General features: G+C 39.6%; 1 protein-coding gene across 1 annotated transcript; it reads right to left on the bottom strand.

Annotated features, from left to right (window-relative positions):
* Window positions 1-61: 61 nt before the first annotated feature.
* On the bottom strand, window positions 62-22,602 carry LOC131694144 (ras-related protein Rab-8A). The gene is made up of 5 exons (XM_058982592.1): window positions 21,864-22,602; window positions 11,413-11,612; window positions 11,246-11,338; window positions 1,655-1,768; window positions 62-1,583 (listed from the first exon to the last, which is right to left on the bottom strand). Exons 1-5 carry the CDS (start codon window positions 21,985-21,987, stop codon window positions 1,455-1,457), a joined length of 660 nt encoding a protein of 219 aa, XP_058838575.1. The 5' UTR covers window positions 21,988-22,602; the 3' UTR covers window positions 62-1,454.
* Window positions 22,603-24,368: the final 1,766 nt, after the last annotated feature.

The following is a 24,368-nucleotide window of genomic DNA, read 5'->3' as shown; positions in this document are numbered from 1 at the left end:
CAACCGCATTCCTCCAGTTTTCACCGTTAAGTAAAAAAGAGGTAAATAATACAAACGCCAGTTTTGGTACATTACCACGATATTTATTTTGAAATACTTGAAACTACTAATCAGATTGTAGTTCCACTTCTTTCTCCTAGTTTAATACGCATGTTGCTCTCGATTTTCTAACCTTTGTTTTCGTTTTCAAAATCTAAATTTAAACCTTTTTAGAAGTTATATGACAAACGCATGTTTTGTTTGGAAAACGTACAATTGTCTCTTTTAAAATTTCATTTATACTGCTTATCCGTCTATTATGGTTCGATGGATTGGTGAGAAAACGTTGTTGATTGTTTGCGAAAATAATACCAAACGCTTCGTAACATTGAACACTTTGCTAAACAAATCGGACAGATCAATAAACCGAAACCCGTGTTTCAATATCCTTGGAATAAGTTGCTTTTGGGACTGAAGAAGCCTTTTGGCAGTGCTGGCAAATATTTATTTTTCGTACACAAGCCTGCCAATCATCTATTTTGTGAACATCAGTGTGTGCAGCACAGTATAACCAAAGGCTTCAAGTCTTCTAAACCTGATAACAACATGCTAAGCGGTTGAAGATCAGTATTATCTAATTATTTTCCTTTTTCGAACGGAGCTATTTTAAATGCGCAGCCAACAAGCGAACAAATGCGGCTGCTGAAAGACAGTATAATGTTCAGTTTTTTTTGTTTGCGGAAAACTATGTACTTACTTGTTAAGAACGTTATGCTAAGTTAAGATTTACGATTTTGGTAATAGACACGTATCCCTAATGTGCTATTGAAATTCGTTATGAGAATTGAAAATCGGTTCTAACCAATGCGTTTAACTGATCGAAATCTACTACACTATGATGAAATATTGTATAGGTAAATATGACCAATTGGCCAAAGGACAAAAACAATGTATGTAATACAAATCCAACCATTTCGGCACCAGTAGAGGTAACCCAAGTCGTAAAAGTAAGTTGGATAAATTATGTAATTGTACTTCGAAGCCACTTGATCTTGACTAATATTTTAACCTAACACATTTGGTATACAAAAACACTAAAGCAAGGGTCGCAATGTAGAACAGATTGGGTGAACTTTTTATAAATTAGAGCTATGAATTCTATATCTTCATTTAGTATTCTTTGCTACTTTATATGATATGAGAACTTTCCCCTCATTACCACACTAAACTGGCCACTACAGAGACTTCTCTTATAAAATGATTCAATCTGTGTAAATTTGTGCACTTGCCAGCTGCATCCGCATAGTTTTCATCACATAAATTATGAACCGATAACCGTTTAGTAATTCGTTCTAACAAATGATACTCATTACAAACGGAAACGTGGGTATATCTGTGTTAAAAAGTTTGAGTCTTTTCATGCTATGTCTTTTTTATTCCGTTTCGTAGCTATTGAGGACAGATCCGTCAACATCTTAGCAGGAACATCGACCTCCCTCGCCTCCGCTGCCTAACGTGAACGGTCCCAGCCCATTCGAGCCGGGTCCGTTCTTGATCATATCCTGGAGGCCCTTCTGGCGGTCACCATCGTCGAAGTTTTCACCCTGCAAAAAGATATGGGATCAGTAAAGTACGGGTAGGAATATATGGGTATTTCAGCTTAAAAAAAACATACTCGATGTTCTCGTTGTTCACGTATTTTTCGAGCCAGTGTCAGGAACGCATCTTCTATGTTGATGTTCTGCTTGCAGGACACTTCGAAGAATGGCATGTCGAAATTTTCTGCAATCTGAGAAGGAAAGAAATAGCATTTTAGTTTCATTAGATAGCAGTTTAACTGAAAATATATAGTTTAAAAATCATCGTAACGAAACTTCAAAATATGCTGGTAAAATACATTGTTTAAAATATATAATAAAGTAATTCGGTTTAAATGATTATTTCGGAAAAAAAAATTATAAACAAATAATGCCATCTGGATTTTCAACGCTGTTTCGTCATTATTTCATATAGAGATTGTGAATGTAGAACTAAAAAATTGTACCTTTTTGGGGCATTTTTACGCCAAAAGGAAGTTCTTTTACTCCTTCAAATTATTGCTTGGTTCTTGGCGAGAGCCTGCCGCCTGCGAGTAAGTCTAAAGTTCTTTACCACATTGGATAAGGAACTTTAGTATGTCTCTGAGTATCAGTCGTCCAAGCACGGTGTCGTCTATGTAAGAACGACCGAAAACTCCGTAGTCGGATTCACAAAGATCAGATGAGAATGACTCGGCGCGCTGAATAGTTACAATGTAATGATTGTATTTGCAATGGAGCTTCGAAAAATGTAAATTTTTCGAAATCACTGGGCACAGTTGTTATACGAATGCCTTTGTTTGGCGACACGTTTGTAGATTTCTCCAATAATTGCGGAGCTCGTACAAAACCCAGGGCCGTCCAGCTTGTCGAAATCGGCAGGACGGACATAGGGCAAACGAAATCAATCGCTGCACATGCCCTGGCCAATTCGTCAGCCCATTCATTTCCAGTAATACTGGAATGTCCGGACACCCAGACAAGGTACGGTAAAGTGTCTATTTTCGCCATATTAAGGGCAGTGCTTCACTAATTCATCAATTACTCGGGCTACAATTAATGATTAATGAAGATATTAACACAAATGCCCTGATCACGGTGAAATACTCGTGTTTAAGCGCAATGAGCACTCGAATCAAGTACTCCGATCGTTGCGCCACCATTTGACTCATTACGTTGAACAAAGATGGCAACAACCAATGGCTTAAAATGGGTAGAGTGATGATAGAAACATGGCGAAAATAGCCTCATCACCCTAGAGAGAATTGACAATGCTTAGTTCTTCGATTTGGGTTCGGCACGCGAACACTAGCTTCCTGAGCAAATTATCATGGCCTCAGACGCCTTACGACCCCTTGAACAGGCCACGATCATGCCAAGTTTCTCAACCACCAAAACACCATACCTCAATAACCCATAAATAGATCAAAATATGGTTTTTATATGGGATCTACCGAATTACTTTTAGGGTTTTTTCATGGATTGAAAATTTCTGCTTGGAATATCGTACAGTATCTAACTAGCGAGTGAGATTGCTCCAATCTCACTTCACGATAGTAGACACCAGCCTCAGTACGTCCCTTAATTTTACTGTAAATTACTACTAAAAATTCACGATTATTTTCCTATGTTCAAAAAATGTTTCCATGAAATTTAGTCGCAAAGTTAGATTTAGGAATACGATATGTTTCTACATTGAGGGATTTATGGTTTATGATCTATTAGAAACGGTTCAGTTCCATTTGGAACCTGTCAGTTTTCCAAGTTTATGCGAAATTCTTTCAGAGCAAAGCGTTATGTCTAACACCTCCTCTCTCCCAGACCTCGCAAAAGTTGGTCGGTTTCCCACATTCAGAATATAGAGATTTGTACTAAGTGTAAGTATCTACTCCCTCAGTTCAAAGCCTCTCAGATTAATGTCTGAGCTGTCTCAAATGATGTGCATCACTGCTAAGCATTGCGTTTATCCGACTTGAGATACATGTAGATACCCCATGACACAGTGTGAAAAGCGCCCTCAATATATACAAATACACCCGCACATCGGGTTGGATGTTTTTCCACAACACATATAATAAGTGGCCGTTCTGAACTGTTTCACCTGATTGTACAAAATACATTTGTAAAAAAAAAGATTTTGCTATCAACCCGCTTAAGACATATTTGTAAAAATAAAACACACTTAAAATCAAATTTGGCAAACATGTTAAAATTATCAACAAAGTTATTCAAATGCCCTGTTAAATTAAACTAGTTGTGCTCAAAACGGATTAAAATTGAAAGAGCAACATGTTTTTGAAGTGATGATAGTGTGATTTCGAAAATGAATTTCATTTGAATTTTTTGGCACAGTGACGTTTAAATTGCTATTAAAAATCAAATTCTCACTCGGCGGTCACAAAATTTGGAGAATATGTCATTCAATACATAAGAAACCTAGGAAAAATAAAAAATATCAATATTTGAAACATAGGTTTTGTTTAGCTTCCGGGCACTGTGCGCCAACGAGTCCGAATCATCAGAATGAGATCTGTGAACATTGTACAGAAGAGGCAGATGACCATAAGGTTAAAACCTCTATAATCAAAATTAAAAAAAAAAAACATTGTTCAGCTCCGGATCGATACAACCTGAAAAGTGTGCGTCGAAGAGACAATCAAAAGCATCTTAAATTAAGTTTTATTTTTTGTGTTTCAAATTAATCTCGTCAGTAACTAGCACCATCTGGGTGTCTAGTTAGACGATGTATCTAAACTAGTACCCAAATTAGCACTAGTACCCAGATGGTGCTAGTTACTGATGAGATGAATTCGAAACACGAAAAATAAAACTTAATTGAAGTTGGGTTTTGTGCCCTTAATGCACAAAGTGATTCAGTCCAATTTTCCCTTATGGGAATTTAAGATTGCGTAAAAGCATTTCTTTGTCCGTCACATAAACACCATCTCTGGTTTGAAAATTCATTTGAAAATCTTGATATTGAGAGAATTTTATTAATCCTCCTAACTCATTCAGACCAGAGGCATTAATGCATAGGTTTTGCCGGCCAGCCCACTCTGCAGATCTAAAACATTTCTTATATTCCCTACTAGCTGACCTGAAAGCCATGGACTCATCACCCTGACGCCGGTTCAAAACTCTTCTCATGTCCTTCTTTCAAGCTCAGACCTCCACCAAGGGGTTAGTCGATTTAACAGTACAAAGTGGACAAGCTTCTTCGTAGGATGCTACTATGAACGAATTTGTCGTATCCACGATGTCATCGAAGTCGTCCAGTTGAATTATTGTTGGAAAATATCCAATTTCAATAAGAGGTCCTAGTTTGTAGATTTAGGATTACGATACGTTACTACATTGAGGGTGACATCTAGATGATTGAAAAATGTATATTTATGATCGGTTAGAAATGGTTTGGTTTCTTTCATTTCAGTTTCTTTCAGAGCAAAGCGTTATGTCTAACACCTCCTCTCTCCCAGACCTCGCAAAAGTTGGTCGGTTTCCCACATTCAGAATATAGAGATTTATACTACTTATGTACTCCCTCAGTTCAAAGCCTCTCAGACTAATGTCTGAGCTGTCCCAAATGACTGCTGATAATGAGCGGAAGCCCATTTCTGTTACAATATGATAAAACGGTTTTGAAATCGTCAGAAAGAGATGAACCATTGTTGATTTAAAACTGTATATTTCATTTCCAACCAGTGTTTCAAAAATCACTCCAATCAGCATGCGTTGAAAAAACCATAGTTTGACAAATCATTAAAATCCATGATTTCGTCACTCATGGTTTTTTTGGCTCCTGAGGAGTGAAAACCGCCAAGGAGTGAAAACAGGTTACTATACTATAATTGCAGCATACAGTTTAAAAGCCCGAGCTCAATTTAGCTTTTCAATTTTCATTTTATCGAGCACAAAAGCAAAACAGATCCTTGGTACAGTTCATGACGAAAGCTTCTTTTCGATAGACCTCGAAGATCAGCATTTAATGGTTAGCGTACTAGGCTAGGCTTAGGCCATTACAGTAATAAATAGTACACCTGTTTTACATCCTTCCACTATGCATTTGAACTTTTGGATTTCATCACTTCAGCCGAAACATTTTTGCACCGGATTTGAGATTTGCCCGTGATAATTGTTAGAAATATATATTTGTTAAAGAAAATTAAATTGAAAACAAATGACTTGCTTCAATATATACGAGGTGCGCCATCGCGATGTATCCTATTTCAACATTGAACAACTCCGCCATTTTCCAGCCGATTTTGACAGATGAAAAAAATTCTGAAACCATTTTGGGTATAAGTCGATTACACCAAAACAACGCGCTGAAATCGTAGCGCTTTACATTGAAAACGATTGTTCAATAGTGAAAACTGCGTGCTTATCGTAAAAAATATGGCAGGCCCGCTTCACCCTTTCCGGCGGAGTAAATTGTAGAATTTGGGGGACACAGAATCCACACGTCATACATCAAACACCACTGCACGACCAGAATGTAACTGTTTGGGCCGGAGTGTGCTCCAAAACAATCATTGGTCCTTATTTTTTAAAGAGAGAGAGAGACCATCGACATCGCACGCTACCGCTGGATTTTAGCGCACTTTGTCTGTCCACAAATGCAGAAAAAAGGTCTGAAAAACTTCTATTTTCAACAAGACGGGGCATCTTGCCACACCGCAATCAAGTTCTTGCAGAGCAAATTCCCAGGATGCGCTGTTTCAAAAAATGGTGATTTGGAATGGCCTCCTCGTTCTCCGGATTTAACGGTGCCAGACTTTTTCTGTAGGGTTACTTGAAAAGTAAAGTGTATTCTAGCAAACCTAAGTACCTTGACGAACTCAAACCTAATATACGAGCTGAAATTGCAGCGATTATGCCCAAAATGTTATCCAATGTCATGCAAAATGGCCGCAAAAGAGCTGCTTTTTGTGTTTCAAATGGGGGTGGTGATTTAATCAACGTTATTTTCTAAACCTGGCTTATAATAAATGGCATAAAATATCCTAAAAAGACTTGTTTACTTGTGAAAACGGCTAAAAATGGCGGAGTTGTTCAATGTTGAAAAAGGATACATCCAGCTGGCGCACCCTGTACCTTCTGCTGGGATAATTGAGGAATTAAGCATACAAATTTTGAAGACCTGTTATCAAAGTTTGTAATTAAATTCGATCTATAAGAGGCGACAGAACAAGAATCACAAACCGGAGTGGACAGGAGGAGCCAAAACCAGGAGTGAAAACCTAAGAGTCAAAACCCACTTTGATTGCTTTGATTGTTATACTCACTCCCAGAAACGTGCATAACAATGATTGGTTTCCACCGCTCCTTTGGAAACAGGCTCCTTGGTGTGAAATGTGTGGTTTATTTGAAACACTGTTTCCAACACATATTGCACAACAACTATAGAAAACCAAGCATATTGGAATGTAAAAGCGTGTAACGGGCCATATTAGGTTTAAATGGGTCACAATCATTTGATTCCCACAATTTGCGAAGAAAATAACGGTCCGCTATGTCAGAGATTCGCAAAACACAGTAAAGGCCAAACCCAAAATGCTCCGTGCGCGACTTCGTCGAATGATGCCGCTCTTGCATACGAGCCCTGGCTTTGCACTTGATTCAATTTATTGTTCGAAGCCAAAGAGCCGGCCGTCGAACAAAAATAGTTTATTTTCATCGTCAAAGAGGTGGAGCTTCGAACGAAAACTAGTCTGGCTCGCTTGTAATCGAATTGTACGGACCAATCATGGTGCATATAATAACAGCTTTGACAAAATCCATTACTTCCGTTACTTTTAGTAATTGTAATTTTTACAGAATTAGTTACAAAATACGTATTTTCAATCATATAGCATATTCTAAACCGCCAAAATTCTACTTCTACCTGAGTCAGAGCAAACAGAGCTGGAGATGAAAATGGAGCTTAGGCTTAGGAAAGTCACATATCTTCATCACCATCACCTCCGCAATGCAGTACTGATATCATTTAACAGTCAGTCTAAGCCGAAAGCTTTGCTTTGCAACACAGCTTTAAATACGTGGTTGAACGTGACAAACGTTGGATAAATATTCCCGTGTATATGCAAAATTACGGTATACAGGCAAGGCTATGTGATGCAAGAAAATCAGTAAACCGTTCGCGAAAGAATTTTTTTCACCCGCATGCAAATCGTATCGCGTCATAGAAAAACTGATGCATATACATACATCATTCGACCGTCTCAACGGATCTCCTAAGGTTCCTGGAAAACGATTTTTACCGTTATAAAGACAGCACGATCAAAAACAGTTCTTTTGGACTAATTTGGCGTCATGCAACTATTTCAAAATCGTACAGGAGCGGTATACGGATAATTCGGTGGATTTTGTGGCATGAACCTACCAAACTATCCTGAACTCCATCCGATCGAAACCTGCTGGTCATGATTAGGCGTAAGCTTCGAAAGACCAAAGAAATGGCGAAGTACGTCAATCACAAATGTCCAGCATTCTACTCAACCTCATTCTAAAGTTCAATGAACGTATATAAGCAGAAATTAATGTATATATATATATATATATATATATATATATATATATATATATATATATATATATATATATATATATATATATATATATATATATATATATATATATATATATATATATATATATATATATATATATATATATATATATATATATATATATATATATATATATATATATATGAATCACCCTTTATTAGTGGTTCGCGATCATATGGTCCTAATTGCTTCTTGCATTTACAGGTTATGAGTGTGAACCCGTCAAGTTTCATAAATGATCCCTCATTTATGATGCGTGCTGTTGATGTTGAGGTACTGCATGCGGCTTTTGCGGTCATTATGGCCTGAACGAGTTTTTCTTAACGGTATCTGAACATGGTTGTGCCATCTGATTACACAATTGGTACTTACGTAATACATTGTATTCTAAATGTGCAAAGAGTTGTCTGTCTAACGGTACCACATTGTGTTTTTTTTCCTGGATCACGTAGGATGGAATATAATCCAGAATACGTTTTCCAAAAATAGTAACTTGCGAGGATTGTTTTTATAAAACTGCCATCATGATTTTAAGTTAAAAGGGTTAAATTTATCGTGAAAAATTATCGTTTCTATCAACACTGCAAATGTTCGAGTACCCAGTAAGTTCAGCCAGAATTTTGGCTGGATCTAGTTAGTATTCTGGTTCCAGCGACACAAACGATTCTAATTGGAATCGATTGTGTCACTAGAGCCAGAATACTAATTTTGCTTGATAACAGCTACCTTTCAACCCTAAATATCACTGTAAATAGTTTGTTCATAGCAGAAAGTTGAAATATTCGAAAGAGCTTTTCAGAATGATTTTTTGAATTATATAAACGTAGTTGGGAAATCGAAAAACTTATATACTTCATCTAATAGTGAGATTGAATCATTCTGATACTCATTCATTGCGTATGTTACTTCCATTTGATCAATCAATTACCATGATCTGTTGATACTAGTCCCATAAATAAGCAATTAACACGTTAATCATTTTTATGAAAAGCCTAAATGCTTCTAATACTTCAAATCCTTTCTTATCCAGTTCGACACTTTCATTTGTCCCGTAATGCCGCCAAGAAATCGTTTTTGGGCTCATTATCTTGTTAGCTGTAGTCTAGTGCTAGTTCATAGTTATTAAGATTGTGCTGTTAGTTTTAACTGTAGTTGTAAGTGTCGAATTTTGGATATTTGTTATCTGTTGATATGCCTGTTGATAAGATGAGGAGGTTTTATGCCTGTTGGATTCAGCTCCAGCGGGCTTTTCCCTGCTCCCAAATAAATAAACCAAAAAATAAATGAATAAACAAATGACAGCTTATTTACGTGTCTTGTATCTCCAGCCAATTCGTGCTAAATTATACCCGAATGGTGCAATTTCAATGTTTCATGGTGAATTTAATCGGTTTCTAGCGCTACGTCCAATAGATTCAGAAAATTTTTCTGAAAAATTCATTTGAAGACACCAAGTCTCTGCGATGATCATAAAATCAAAGGTATTCACAACATTAGTTCAAATTTCAGGAATTTATATAATTCGTTCCAATTATTAAATTTTTTCTATGAGGTAAATGAATATAAATATATTAAAAATGTTGTTTTTTTCGCTTGAGGTTTTTAAATGTTTCTTCAATCTCCGCACACATATATTTTTATTATCAGGTAAACATGTTGAGGTCGCGGGCCCGGGATCAGTTATCCGCTGACTCCCCTCCCCCTTTCTCGTTGGGCCTGCTATCAAGCATACGACGCTATGAACCCATGGGAGCTAATTCCTACGTGCATGTACCACTGATAACTATACATACAAGTCAAGTTTTCAATGTGTGTAAGAAAAATAACTGTCGTGTTCAAATAACAGCAGCAAGTAGATACTTGCCGCTAGTCGGCGCTACGATCGGTCAGCAGACTTCCAGCAATCGGTATACGGACCTTGCGTGCAAACTTGGATACGATGGTTATTCACGTATGCGAAATTGTGTACAATGGTGATTTGTAACGTATTTTCATTCGAATGTTTACGAATTGTTGTGCATATACTGTGATCAAACAGCACACCATGGACAACCTTACACAGAAGATGTAGAGGATAATGCATCTCAACCGACTTCCTACCCACCAACGGGAAACCAATACAAAGCAAAGCATTCAATATAAATACCCGAATTACAAACGATTGTCAAATTTGTGGCAACTATTCAGGCCATGATGACAACAGCAAAAGCAGCATCTAGCACCCCAAAATCAACTGATAGCATCATCGACGAGGAAAATAATAACATGAAGAAGGGTTCACACTGGCCACCGGCAAGTGCAAGAAGCAAAGAAAAACAGTTGACCACGGGTACCAAAACAAATTTTACGATGATGGCCTTGACGTGAAAGTGATGCAGTAGGTGAGCTGTCAAATCTTTCCCCGTCGCGAAAGAAGATCTCCACGCGCAATAGAAATTTGTTTTTTGGTCTAGTTACTCCGCGCTTTTTTGGTCTAGTTACTCCGTCAATTCTATTATCTGCCACCGTTCGATGCGCTTCAATGAATCGTGTACCTCTCTTAGAATATCAAGAAGCTAATTTGTAAATAACCTAAGTAAAGAAATGCCTTGGGTACACTACAGCCCATAGTATTTCCGAGTCACCAAGCAATGCACTCATTCTACCAGCCAAAGCTAACCGTATAACGCCAGCGTTAGGTTGACGCAAAGAAAATTTTACAAAAATGTTCATTCGCCGCCGTTATAGAAATCAAAGCTTCATAAATATTCCGTGCGTCGCCTGTTTGTCTGGAGAAATATTCATTCCGTACAATGCATTGGACAGAAAAGTGGGTTACCAGTAATATTCCACCTCAATACACAACGTGTATTGATTTCAAGCTTCACGCCATATTTCCAGAAATGTTAAAATTGTAGCAACACACATTTCAAAATAATCGTATATGTGTGCATTTATAGAATTACGCTTGCCATTGAAGAAAAGTGGCAATCATTTAGGTTGGCGACTAGCAGTCGTGCTATGCATTTATGTATGCATTAATTTAAAATGGACTCCAGCAATTATGACGATTCGCCGCGTAGTTGTTTTTATTTCATGACTGCCTTTTTCCACAACAACAACCTAAAGCTTGATGCTTACCTTGTCTCCCCGTTCTTTGTCCACCGCTCGCTGGGGTGGATTGCACTCGCATTTGTTACCCGCCAGTACCTTTACCACGTCCGGTGCAGCGTTCTGCGGAAGTAATAATTTTAGCAATTATATTTTCGTCTTAACATAAAAGACCACAAAATCACTCATATACATACCTCCTGAATGTTCCGTAGCCAGTAGGACAGATTGTTGAACGATTCCAGACTGGTTACATCGTACATTAGCAGGATACCCATGGCACCCCGGTAGTAGGCAGTGGTCAGTGTGCGAAACCGTTCCTGGCCGGCGGTGTCCCAGATTTGCAGCTTGATTGGCACTCCGTCCAGGTTGATTAACTTCTGCTTAAAATCTATGCCTGTTGATGGAGATATGGTTATGGAATTAGGAGAGAAGTTATATAAATTATTAGGTACGATGCGCATGAATAATTGTGTGGATAATCAATTTAGGGGCCATTGTTGTTTAAGTCTTGATTCCATTTTCACTAATGTCCCACATTATTCAAAGCTAGCCCAAAATTACCCAAACTGATGTAAAACTCGTATTAGTAGAACCGCCGATGCTCCACTAGAAGCTTAATGTACAAAAAAAAACGATTTTTTCTTTCGACAAGTTCTGACAGCATTACTTTGTCTCTTGGACGAATGAAAAGGAGACTAGAAGTAACACCGAAACTAAAAATTTCTTATTCTGAATTTTGAATTGCGTTTCCAATTTATAATTTTATGGCAATAAATGTAGAATGCCAAATCTCCTCTTCGAATTCGTGAAACACAAATTGCTTGCCTCAAAAATCTGAATGATTTAAACAGAGCTTTTTATTCCGGTCAGGAACCGAACAAATGGAACATTCTTTTAGAAACCAAAAAAACTACGCCACATCCACCGTATATATACGATCAGTTTTACCATCACAAGCAGTACTCCCAGGCAACGAGTTCAGACTGTTATTTATTTTATTACAGTTCTTTTTCCCACAGCTCGAAATGCCCGATTAAAATGTTTACATTTGAGTCACCAAACTGGTAGAAGACAGCAACAGCAGCAGAATTTACCAGCCAGCAGCGAAATCGTGTAGCTCACATTTTCCCTATATTTACGACAATTTTCATTGCTTTTCCTTCTCCTGCTGGTTTCAACCAGCAGCCAACGGCGCAGCTCAGCATTTGCCGGTGCCAGCCGATGATGGTCCAGCCCAATCATCATGTCCTACCATAAATTTGTCGTGTCTGATGTGAATTTTTTGTACCGGAGGATGTGGCCGCATGGTGTCGCGTATGAAAAATAGGAGATCATAAAACAGGGTGGAACATCAAACGGAAGGAAATGGTGATTCAGCCATGTTCAATGTGCTATAGGTAGCTTTAATGTGAAACTTGAAATTATGCATTCGTGGATATAGGAAAGTTCTCAGTAATGTATACAATTAATGCGCGAAAAAAGGCTACGTATCAGGAGGGGACGAGTCTTGCGTTAATGGCTGTCTGAGTGGTTTTCTGCGTTCTGGCTGCAAATTCGAGTTGGAATTATCAACAACAAGTGCATGCATTATACAGCGAGTGATTATAAGAGGACCATGAAAGGGAAATTGTAGCCTGCTGAACTATATGAAAATGCTGTTTTTTTCTGAGACACGGACATGTTTGAATTTCACTTCACAAAACGTTCACAGTATCTTAGATTTCAACAGCAGAATAGTACAGGAAAGTCAAATATTAAAATTATAGTAAATCAAAACAATATTGAAATCTCAATTTGACTTCAGTTTAAGATTGCTAAATATCAAATTTTGTTTTTATTTCGATAAGCTTACAATGCATTCCATAAATATTTGTATTTGTTTTCATTTGCTTGATTTTAATATCAAATCGAATGCTTGTTTTGTTAGCAACCAGAAATTATCCAGTATTTGTAGAAAAAATATGCTCCCCGTCAGAATCACTCACTACAATTGCAGACGAGACGAGAAATACCACCCACTAAAACACTGCTTAACACCTTCATGCCCGTGTTGTTTGTGGACAACAACGTTTTTAAACAGCTATAACTTTTGATTGAGGCAACAAAGTAATAAATGTGACTATTGCCTTTCATTTGAGTATTAACAGTTACAATGATCTGCTATAGAACTGAAGTTATTGCAATTAGTCTGATTGGATTCCGATGGAGCAATGCTGCCAGGGACAGTTTACGTTGACGACGGAAAACGAATTTTTCATATTCCTTTGGTATGCTGCATTATTACTAGAAACTGATAAAACTTTAGACTGTCTTTAGCTACGTTTTCCACTATTGTAAATATTCTAGGAGAATTGTATTGAGCATTGGAAAGTTAAAATTGAGCAGCTTCAAACACTGCGAGGGAAGCACCTATATTTACGAAAAAAGGCGTGTTCCTTGACCCCACCGTTTTCAAAGAAAAAAATTTATGAAACCCTACATGCACTAGAAAGAAGTTGGGCATGAAAGGGTTTAGGTCAATTGCAGCGGGCCGTGATTCTGAATGTGCTATTCATTGGAAGAACTTAACGATTGCGTGTATCATCGCGAAGAGCTCAAGCGTATGTACGTCCATCGCGTATGCTAACGTGAATGTATATAAATTCGATTTTATACCCATGTGTCCATTCGCATATTCGCGTGTGTTCGTGTATGGTCGAGTGCGGATCGTGAACCTGATACTTAGTTTTGTACGGTTCAGATACTAGAAGAGAGAGTGATCAGTATTAGTATTAGTGGTACCCGGCAGAACAGAGAGCGGCACAAGTAAGCAAGAGGAGCCGAAAAAAGAATTCACCGCAGAAAGAAAAAGCAGTATTAGGAGAACGTCATTACTGAAGCATTATGCGGAAATTTTATTAAACTGTCAATGGCGTAAGGAGAAAAACAGCGCCGTCTCCCGTCATGTGCAATGACCGTGAAGGTAACTTGCTGACAGATAAAACTATGGTAGCAGTCAGGTGGAGAGAGCACTTTGAGATATTGTTGGATGGAGAGAATGTTAGCGCGTCAACGAACAGAATAAGTAAAAGTGACGATGGATAAGCTGTGTAGCCTCCGACGCTAGAAGAGGTGAAAATGGCAATCAAAGAGCTGAAAAACTGTAAGGCTACTGGAAAGGACGAGCTCTCTGCGGAATTTTTGAAGGTATCGGAAGAAGAAGAACTACCTTCTGCCTGGCTAGAGGGCCTCATTTGTCCCTTATACAAAAAAGAACACAGACTGGAGTGCGCCAATTATGGAGGAATATCGCTCCTCAATTCGGCGTACAAAATTATGTCACGTATTCTGTTCAACAGATTGAGGCCGTTGAAGGAGTCTTTCGTCCGCGAATATCAAGGTGGTTTTCATTAAGGCCGATCAACAACGGATCAAATGTTTACCCTTCGACAGATCTAGATAAGTTCCGGGAAGGGTCTACTTTCTACTTCTGCCCAAGTCAGACGTACAATCGAACCAAGTGAACAACAACTAGCAACCTGTCGATCTAGTGTGCATTGTCTCGAGAACAAAGGAAACTTTTAATTTATTCTTGCCATCATGAGTAAAGTTGACGAAAAATCTCTGCTCCGACCCAACACAGTTGTCGTTGACTTTAAATTCTGTTCAATAAGATTGAGTTTTCGTGAAGTGGAATATCTGCTGAAGGTGAAGATGCAGCTAAAACTCAAGGAGGTTATGTATCTACAGTATCATCATCTTCGCAATGTAGTGCTCATATCATTCAACACGTTAGCACAAGCCGAACGTTTCGTTTTGCAGAACAACTTGAAGCACGTGGCTGAAAGTGAAAAAGTTGGAATTAAGATTCCCGTTTATATAGAAAAAGACTATGTAGATGTAAAATTACATGACCTATCACCACGTATCCCTCCTGATCTAATCGCAAAATACATGTCGCAATACGGAGAAGTAGAATCCGTTACACGTGATACGTGGAGAAATTTCTTCCCGGGTACACCTAACGGTGTTCTTGTGGTGAGGATGCGGATCGAAAGACCTATCCCCTCCCACTTGACTATAAAACTCAAAACCCACGAAGCTACTATTAATCAAACTACGTTATGCACCCATGAAGGGAAAACTCCTACGTGCAAGTATTGTAATCAGACAGCGCACCACGGACAACCTTGCGCGGAAGATACAGAGGAGAATGCATCTCTACCGATTACCAACGCATCCACTGCAAACCAACCCAAAAAAGAATTTTCAATACCAATACCTGAACAACTGCCAAAGCAGCATCCAGCACCCCTGAAACAACTGTAAGTAACATCGGTGATGAAAATAATAAGAATGACGACGGATTTACATTGGTCACCCGTAAGTGCAAGAAGCAGGAAAGAACATCTGGTCGCGAGCACCAAGTCACTTTTAACGATGATGACCTTGATGTGAAGGACAGGAGAGAATTGAACGGTCTCCATGACGCAGTAGGCGAGCCGCGAAAGAAGGTCTCCGCTCGCAATAAAAAGTTGCGCGCACGAGATCCAATGGATAATCAATAATATTTGTTTTTATTTTTATTTTTATTTTTTACATTTTGTAAACACATGAAAGATCCACGGCTCCGTTAAGCTACCGCTATGAGCCGTGTCAAATAAACGAAATAATAAAAAAAATCCGGGAATACAGCTTGCAGACACACCATCTGTTTATTGATTTCAAAGCGGCGTACGATTCAGTGAAAAGAAACGAGTTATGGCAGATAATGGTAGAACGTGGTTTTCCGACGAAACTGATTAGGCTGATTCGTGCAACTCTGGATGGATCGAAATCAAGTGTTCGGGTTGCGGATGAGATTTCGACGTCCTTCGTAACCTTAGACGGATTGAAGCACGGTGATGAGCTATCAAACTTGCTGTTCAACATTGCTCTTGAAGGTGCCATCAGGAGAGCAGGCGTGCAAAGGAACGGTACCATCGTCACTCGGTCGCATATGCTCCTAAGGATTTGCGGACGATATTGATATCATTGGAATCGACCGCCGAGCCGTGGAAGAGGCATTCGTGCCTTTTAAAAGAGAGACAGCAAGAATTGGCCTCACAATCAACACCAGCAAGACAAAGTCCATGATAGCTGGAAGAATACGTGGGTCCAAAAGTGATGTTAGTGGTGAAATGGTGTTAGGTGGTGATAAATTTGAAGTAGTGGAAGAATTTGTGTACCTTGGAACTCTAGTGACGTGCGATAATGATGTTACCCGCGAGGTGAAAAGGCGCTTCGCAGCTGCATATAGGGCTTTTTACAGACTTCGTAGCCAGCTGAAGTCCCGTAGTTTGCAGACGAAGACAAAATTCGCGTTGTACAAGACATTGAGAGTTCCGGTTGCCTTGTACGGCCATGAAATGTGGACGTTAAAGGTAGTTCATCGTAGATCGTTTGGTGTCTTCGAACGTAAGGTGCTGCGAACAATACTCGGTGGTAAAGAAGAAAATGGCGTCTGGCGGCGTCGCATGAATCACGAGTTATACCAGGTATGTAAAGGAGTGGATATTGTCAAGCTATTAAAAAATGGCAGGCTGAGGTGGCCTGGTCATGTGGCACGAATGCCGGAAGAACGACAGGCGAAGATAATATTCAGTAGAGAACCGGGAACAGGCCGACGACTCAGTGGCAGGCCGCGTACGCGATGGCTGTTTACAGTGGAAGAGGACCTAAACGCACTCAATGTCCAGGGTGACTGGAAGAGATTGGCCCAGGACCGGGTCCAGTGGAGGAGACCGGGTCCAGTGCAGGAGCATTCTTCTGTCAGCGTGAATTCAACGAAGCGAATTGTTGCCCATCAAGTATCAAGTAAGTATCCCGGATTCCATTTAAAATAACTACTTCGGGCGGAGGGAGGGCGGTCCTCGTGGACTTCACTTGCTTCCAGGTCTAACTGATCGTGCTAGTTCGCTGGTCTCATTACCGCCATATCAGTCCTGCGCGGCATGATATTGTACATGCGCTACTCTCTGCATTGACCAGTTAGATCACGTGGTCGATCCAGAAATTCCGGTTGGAGCATGGCTTCCGGTTTACTGATGCCCCGACGACCCTATACGGGTAGTTTGTCGCGTTCAGTACTACTCGGCGAAGTCCCCAACGGTAGAGCAAGCCTACCTCAGCGAAGACTTTCCCCGACGAAAGTATGTCTCCCAAAACCGTTGACGGACGCGTTATTCTTCCTTCGATGCAATCAAGCAGAATGCCGCGGTCTGTCCAACGATTCCGGATGGAAGATTTGTGTCCGGTTCACTGATGCCCCGATGATTCAAGCCGGCAATTTGCTAAGGACTACTGCAAATACTCCCCGACGGTGGATCTTTTCTACTCCGACGAAGATTTCCCCTGCAGTGGAAGATCTTCCGAAACCGATGCTACCCGGGCAGATGCCGAAGTCGGTCCTGCGATTGTAGGTGGATGGTGACTTCCAATTGAAAGGCACCCGACGACCATTTGCCGGTACTACTTTACAATCTACTCGTACTAATCCCCGGCGGTGAGCCTAGTCTACTCCGACGGAGATATTTATTGACGTCGAAACCGTAATCTCAATACTGGTCGGTTAAATGCCGAGCTCAGTCCTGCGATTTCAGGGGGAGGATGACTTAAAGTTCTCAGGTGCCCCGACGACTTACGATGCGTGCGCTCAGTCTAGTCCCCGGCAGTGGATCTAGCTTACTCCGCTCGCGCCCACTGGTCTCATTTATCTCTCTTCAGCAGACTGACTTGTCGAGATACAAGATCAGTACGGCGATTCCAGTTGGAGTGTTCATCGGTGCCTTGACGACCCAAAGCCCCGTCCGGCTACGTTGCTGGTCGTTACTCCTCTCGCCATCTTCATTGCAACGCTGACATGATCTAAACGATTGTTCTGTTCATCGCGCCCCATTTTTCTTTGTCAGTACACATTCTTTGGACGATACTGTTCAAGTTGACGCCCTCACCAACAATGATTCTCATTTCGTTTTGCTCGAGCTCGAATTGTGAGCACTTGAAGACCACGTGCTCAGGTGTTTCCTCTGCACCACCGCATGCGATCTAGAACGGCAATCCCGCTTGGTCAAACCCGTTTGGATACTTCTTGAAACAGCCATAACCAGACAAGAACTGCACCATGTGGAAGTTCACTGCACCGTGCGCTCTATTCACCGACACCGACAGGCACGGAATTAGTCGATGGGTCCATCTACGGTTTACTTACAGCGTTATCCCACTGATGTTGCCACTTGCTGAAGGTATCAGATCGGGCTCGTTTACGGACTCCTCTCGTGCCTCGATCTCTATAACACTTGTTATCTTCTTCGAGTAGAAGGTTTATGGGAATCATACCACACACCTAGAAAAAATCGTGTAAAATTACATCTTCTGACCCTGACATATACGAGCATCAAAAATGACTTAGTTTTACGTTTGATTCCAATTTTACATGACGTTGAATTTCGTAAAGCACGTAATTTTACTTCATATGTGGCGTATGTTCTGAATGATAGTAAGTGTAATTTTATTTCATTGAGCATGTAAAATATGTTTCATGTAAAATTAAGCGGAACACGGTTATTTTTCGTTAATTAGTGAATTACTTGTTAAATTGTGTCATGTTTGAAATTACGTCAACGATAAAATTCAGAATTTTTTGGTATGCAGCTATCACGAAGGCTGCCTCTGATGAGATAGTTCGATACGCGCTGGACACCCGCATGACCATCAACCTGAACGTGCTGTTCATCTGAGATGTGTTCCTCTTCGTCTGCGTCACCCATGCAGGTCCTGCGTATCTGAGCACTGATGTGGAGACATTCACCAGTAGTCTCCTTCCTTCCTACTGCTTCTGATCGCCGAATTTTTGGGCATGATGTGAGATGGTATTACTTCCACATGCGTGATCGATGTGGCTATCAAAATTCGTCGAATTCCACCAGAAGATTCGCACGCTCTTACTAATGCCGTTATCACTTCATCCGCAGTAAAATACAGGCCCTGACTCTCTTCTCGAACTTCGTTGTTTTACTCGTCCGCTCGTTTGTTGGGTCACACGCACTTCCGACTTGTATACCGGACCCTCGCACACTCTCCGATTCAATCTTTCTGCCAGCTCAAGGCTGCAAAAGGTTCCGTCAATAACTGATTCTCGATCTTCCCGGCGGTAGGTGCTGGTTGTACCGTCGCTGGCAACATCTACGTTCACCTTTGCAAAGGTCTCAAGTAGACTACTCCCCCTTGAGTTAATAAAGCGATTGCCCAAGTGTTGAAATTGCCGGCAATAACGACTGGTCTCCGATCAATAAACTTATCAAGCATGTCTATGAATCGATCGAACGTCCACCGCAGAGGTGCGTAGCAGCTGCAGAAGAAGACTCAATTAGTTTTGACGATTACAAAGTCTTCATCTGCGCGATAAACCACAAATTGAAATGGATATCTTTCCGTCGTCTAAATCGCCACTGATTTTGCGTTATCTGATATCCAGTTTCCATCGCTGGCCGGGATACGGTATGGCTCCAACATGATAGCTACCTCGCACTTGGTCTTCGCTACAGATTGCCGCAGCAAAGGTTGCGCTGTGTCACAGTGGTTGAGGTTGATTTGCGTTAGCTCTACTGTAACTTCGTTACAGTCGTCTGTTTGACGCCAGGACATTGAGGTCCTCCTGTAACGTGGTTGTTACCTTCTTTGCTTGTACAGATCAGACATCTCTTCTGATGTATGTATGTATGTGTCAAATGATCTCACCCATTTTTCTCAAAACTGTCTGGGCCAATTTTAACAATTTTATATTAAAATGAAAGGTGTAACATCACCATATTGCTATTGAATCATAGGCTGTGTAATTCTGTAGCTCACTCCCAATTAAACCCTCTTTGGTGACTTTGGCCACCAATGATGGAACTAGAAGCATCGAGAAAGTGACAAAGTCCCTGAAATAAAGGGACACTGTTTTCTCCAGCGTGGCCAACTCACAAACTTAGTTTCAAATGAAAGATATGGCATCCTTATCAACTGCTGTCGAATTTCATTTAATCGAAGTTCTAGTTCAGGAGTTATGAGTAGAAGAGTCCCGTTACCTTTTTTAACCATTCGACTCAGTTCGTCGAGATCAGAAAACATATGTATGTGTGTGCGTGTGTATATGTGGATTTATGTGAGTATGTGACAAATAATCTCACTCATTTCACTCAGAAATAGCTAGGCCGATTTTAACAACATAAAAATGAAAATAAAAAGTCGTCGCCCTAATTTTATTTGGATTAGAGCTCTGGTCCGGAGTTACGCGTTAAAGAGTGCGATCACACATCAAATGCCAATATAAACCGGTATAACTATCTAAATGATGCAAAAATTTTAAAAAATATTTTATAAATTGTTGGGATTTGTAATTCTGGCTCAATGACGTCAAATTAAACTTTTTTTGACCCCGTTAGTCACTTACAACGGAGCCGGATGCTTCGAGGATGTGACAAAGTCCCTGAGTTTAATACACATCTCTTGCTTATCGACGGCTAACTATATTTTCATAAACTTTATTTTCAAACAAAAGGTATAATCTCTTCATTGACTACAGAGCTGATTGTCATTTGCTATTCGATTCAATTGAAACTTAGTTCCCAATATACGTTATACCGCTCCCATAGTCTGATTTTGAATTTTTAGTTGTTCGGATTTCGGTTCCAGAGTTACGGGTTGAAGTCACATAGCAAATTCTTATATAAACTGGCACCACCATGATGTCCAAATAATGCAATACATATTAAAATGAATGTAACATTTCTTAGATTTCCGGGTCTAGATCACTAATGACCAATCAAAGTAGATTTGGCCACCTTGGCTCCCTATGACGGTTTTATTTTCACAAACTTGATTTCAAATACAAGGTACAAAACTCTCATTGACTGTTATTGAATTTCATACAGATCTGATTTTTGGTCTCGAAGATTATTACTGTGATCACATAGGAATTATCAATATAAAATTCCATATATTTATTTGGACATCAAATTACTTCGATTTGCTAGTCTACATAACTGACAGCCAACTAACAAACAAACAAGTGCACACTCAACAAATTTTTTTTTAAATGTATTAAGGTTCAATAAAGCTTGCCAGAGAAACTACACCAAATAAAATGATACTAGTCGGAAAATCTCAGGAAAGTAATGGGATTGGTTTCATTTTATGCAGAAGAGTGGAAGTGGAAGATTCACAACCTTAAGTGCAAATAACTACAAAACTGCTCAAGATATCAATAAATAATAACTAGAACTTTGTTTATTTTAACTAAATCATTCAAGTAATCAACGTGTATGGCTCTTAAAATGACCGAATAGTATTTATTGACAGTTCCAGAACAATAAAATGGCCAGGGATAGTATTTCGAAATCATCAATAATTTATTTAAAACTTCCTTCAACTTGATTTTTCAGATACTGTTACAAATGCTTTCTCTTGCATTGCGAATATAGAATATTTACAACTAAATAATTCAGTTTAACGACCCACAATTCCCAACACAAAATACCAATATCCAAATTCCAACTCAGGATTTTTTCCCCAATCCGACCCGATTCCTATTGACTATAGCTGTAAATTTTCCCCCCTACGCACCGGGAACATACGTACTTACCTATAGTGGAAATGTATGTGTCATAATATCTTTCATCACAATAACGATGCACAATGCAAGTTTTGCCAACGTTGGAATCGCCCAACACCAGCACTTTGTATGTCGCCGCAAAATCCAAAGCCATTCTGTATCGTCCCTTCGTGCAGCTCAGCCAAGCTTCAGAGATATTTTCCTGATTGAAATAAACGAAGGATGTTTTCTCGTTTTTTTCACCCTCGTATCGAGTATCCTTTTAAAAAAATCTTTTGCGTCTATATACTGCTCCTTCAATTCGTGCCAACAGAAAGACTAATTGAATCACAATTGGCTGGATCTTTGTTTGATTCCAGATTTTTTTTATATCACTAACTGCAAAATCGATAGCCAAACTCCAATGATTGGCAATCTGCCAGATAATACGGCTTCAATATCAGCAACACTTTGTGAGTCACAATTTTTCACTTTTCACTAACAAAACTTGCAAATTTTTCCGATTCTCTTGGTTACATGTTGCTACTCTTTTCCTTTATCCCAGCTATGATAACTGCACTAGGTACGCACTTTCCAACGGGTGCAATTCTTTCCGAAGTGATGCTGTCTGTTAAAGATGGTGAAACGCAAAAGATTCCGACTGGCAAATTTGTCGTCAGGTGAGACTCGGAGGTTTTCAAATGACCTGAGCACAACCAGACACCAGTCTGAGTCTCGGCTAGCTCCGCTCCTGACAATGCAATAACACGGAAGGGTATGATTCAACAAACAACTTACAGGAAAAATCGATACCTATTGGGCGCATGCGTTACATCATCTGTTTGGCTGCTGTTTGCTAACAGCCTTTTATTTCTGCGAATATTGCCTCCCACACAGTGTGGGTGGCAAAACAAACCTTTTGTGTAAGACTTTTCGTGTGTTTTTATTTTTTTATGGAGAACCTAAATTCCGAAATATTGTGAAAATAAAGTGTCATTTAATTATTTGTTTCTTCTGGGACTTGTCGCAGTTAAGATTATGTTATCACCAACCAACCATCGTATGTTAAGCGGACCCTACACGAGCAGAAATGTTGACAATAAATCATATGTTGATCAATATATTGATGGTGTAAGGTGATCTTGAAAATATTGATTCTGTAGAATTTAAATGGGATTGATGGATTGAAGCAGTCTTGTCAATATATTTATTGACAATATTGCTGTATCGTGTAGGGTCCGCTTTATAAGTCTAAGCCCCAAGGGTCTGTAAGATCGTTGTACTAACTAGCGCTGGCTCCAGTTAGGGGAACCAGACCAGAAGCTGTTTTGGTAAAAAGATATTTGCATTTCCCTACTTCAATACGTTAATATTTTAGAAGCGATCAACAAGGTGATCGATTTGTTTTTGCCTTTCTCATAATAAAGAAAGGCTATGCAATCACTGAAAAAGTCGACTGTTCAACCGAGGCCCGGAGGGCTGATTGTCATATACCATTCGATTCAGTTCGTCGAGATCGGAGAATGTTTGTATGTATGTATAAATGTGTGTATGTGTGTGTCATTTAAACTCACACAATTTTCTCAGAGATGGCTAAACCGATTTTCACAAACTTAGTTTCATCTGAAAGGTTTTACGCTCCCATAAGCTGCTATTGAATTTTTAGTTGATCCGACTTCCGGCTCCGGAGTTACGGGTTGAAGAGTGCAGTCACACAGCAAATTCTCTTATATACTGGTTCAATCATGATGTTCAAATGATGTAAAACATATTAGAATAGGTGCAACATGACTCTAGTTTGCGGGTCTGGATCACTAATGATTAATCAAAGCAGCTTTGACCACATTGGCCACTTATGACGGTTCATAATGCCTCCGGGGAACTCACCAAATTCCTACGCTACTATCACACCTATTCCCCAGCGAATTCTCGACCGATTTTTACAAACTTTATTTCAAATGAAAGATACAGTAATACCATTGACTGCTGCTGAATTTTATTTGGTTCTGACTCTTGGTTTCGAAATTACAGGTTGGTTAGTAAGGTTACACTGGAATTTGCCATTTAGAAGAACATGGGGAGACTTGACTAAGGGCAAAATTCTATTATTTGCTATGACGTGTTCTATTAGGCTCTTAAAATTTTTTCAAGAATATTTTTATACTTAATTAAGTTTTGTTTTTTTTTGTGTTTCGAATTCATCTCGTCAGTAACTAGCACCATCTGGGTGTCTAGTTAGACGATGTATCTAAACTAGTACCCAAATTAGCACTAGTTAGACACAAAAAATTCCAAACAGTTCTCACGACATATGTGAACGCCTAAAGCCACATATCCCGAGTGATGTCCCGGGAAGCAAATATAGCTCTGGTTTGCTGATGAGAAAGCGAAGACGAACTCTTGTCTTTTGGTTCAAGAAACCAAACGCCTGGTATTATGCAATAAAAATTGGACTAAACCGTTTTGCGCGTTAAGGGCACAAGACCTAATTTTAATTAAGTTTTGTTTTTTTTTGTGTTTCGAATTCATCTCGTCAGTAACTAGCACCATCTGGGT

Source organism: Topomyia yanbarensis, chromosome 3, assembly GCF_030247195.1.
Source record: "Topomyia yanbarensis strain Yona2022 chromosome 3, ASM3024719v1, whole genome shotgun sequence".
In the NCBI taxonomy this organism is placed as follows: Eukaryota; Metazoa; Arthropoda; class Insecta; order Diptera; family Culicidae; genus Topomyia; species Topomyia yanbarensis.
This window is presented reverse-complemented; position numbering and strand designations above follow the sequence as displayed.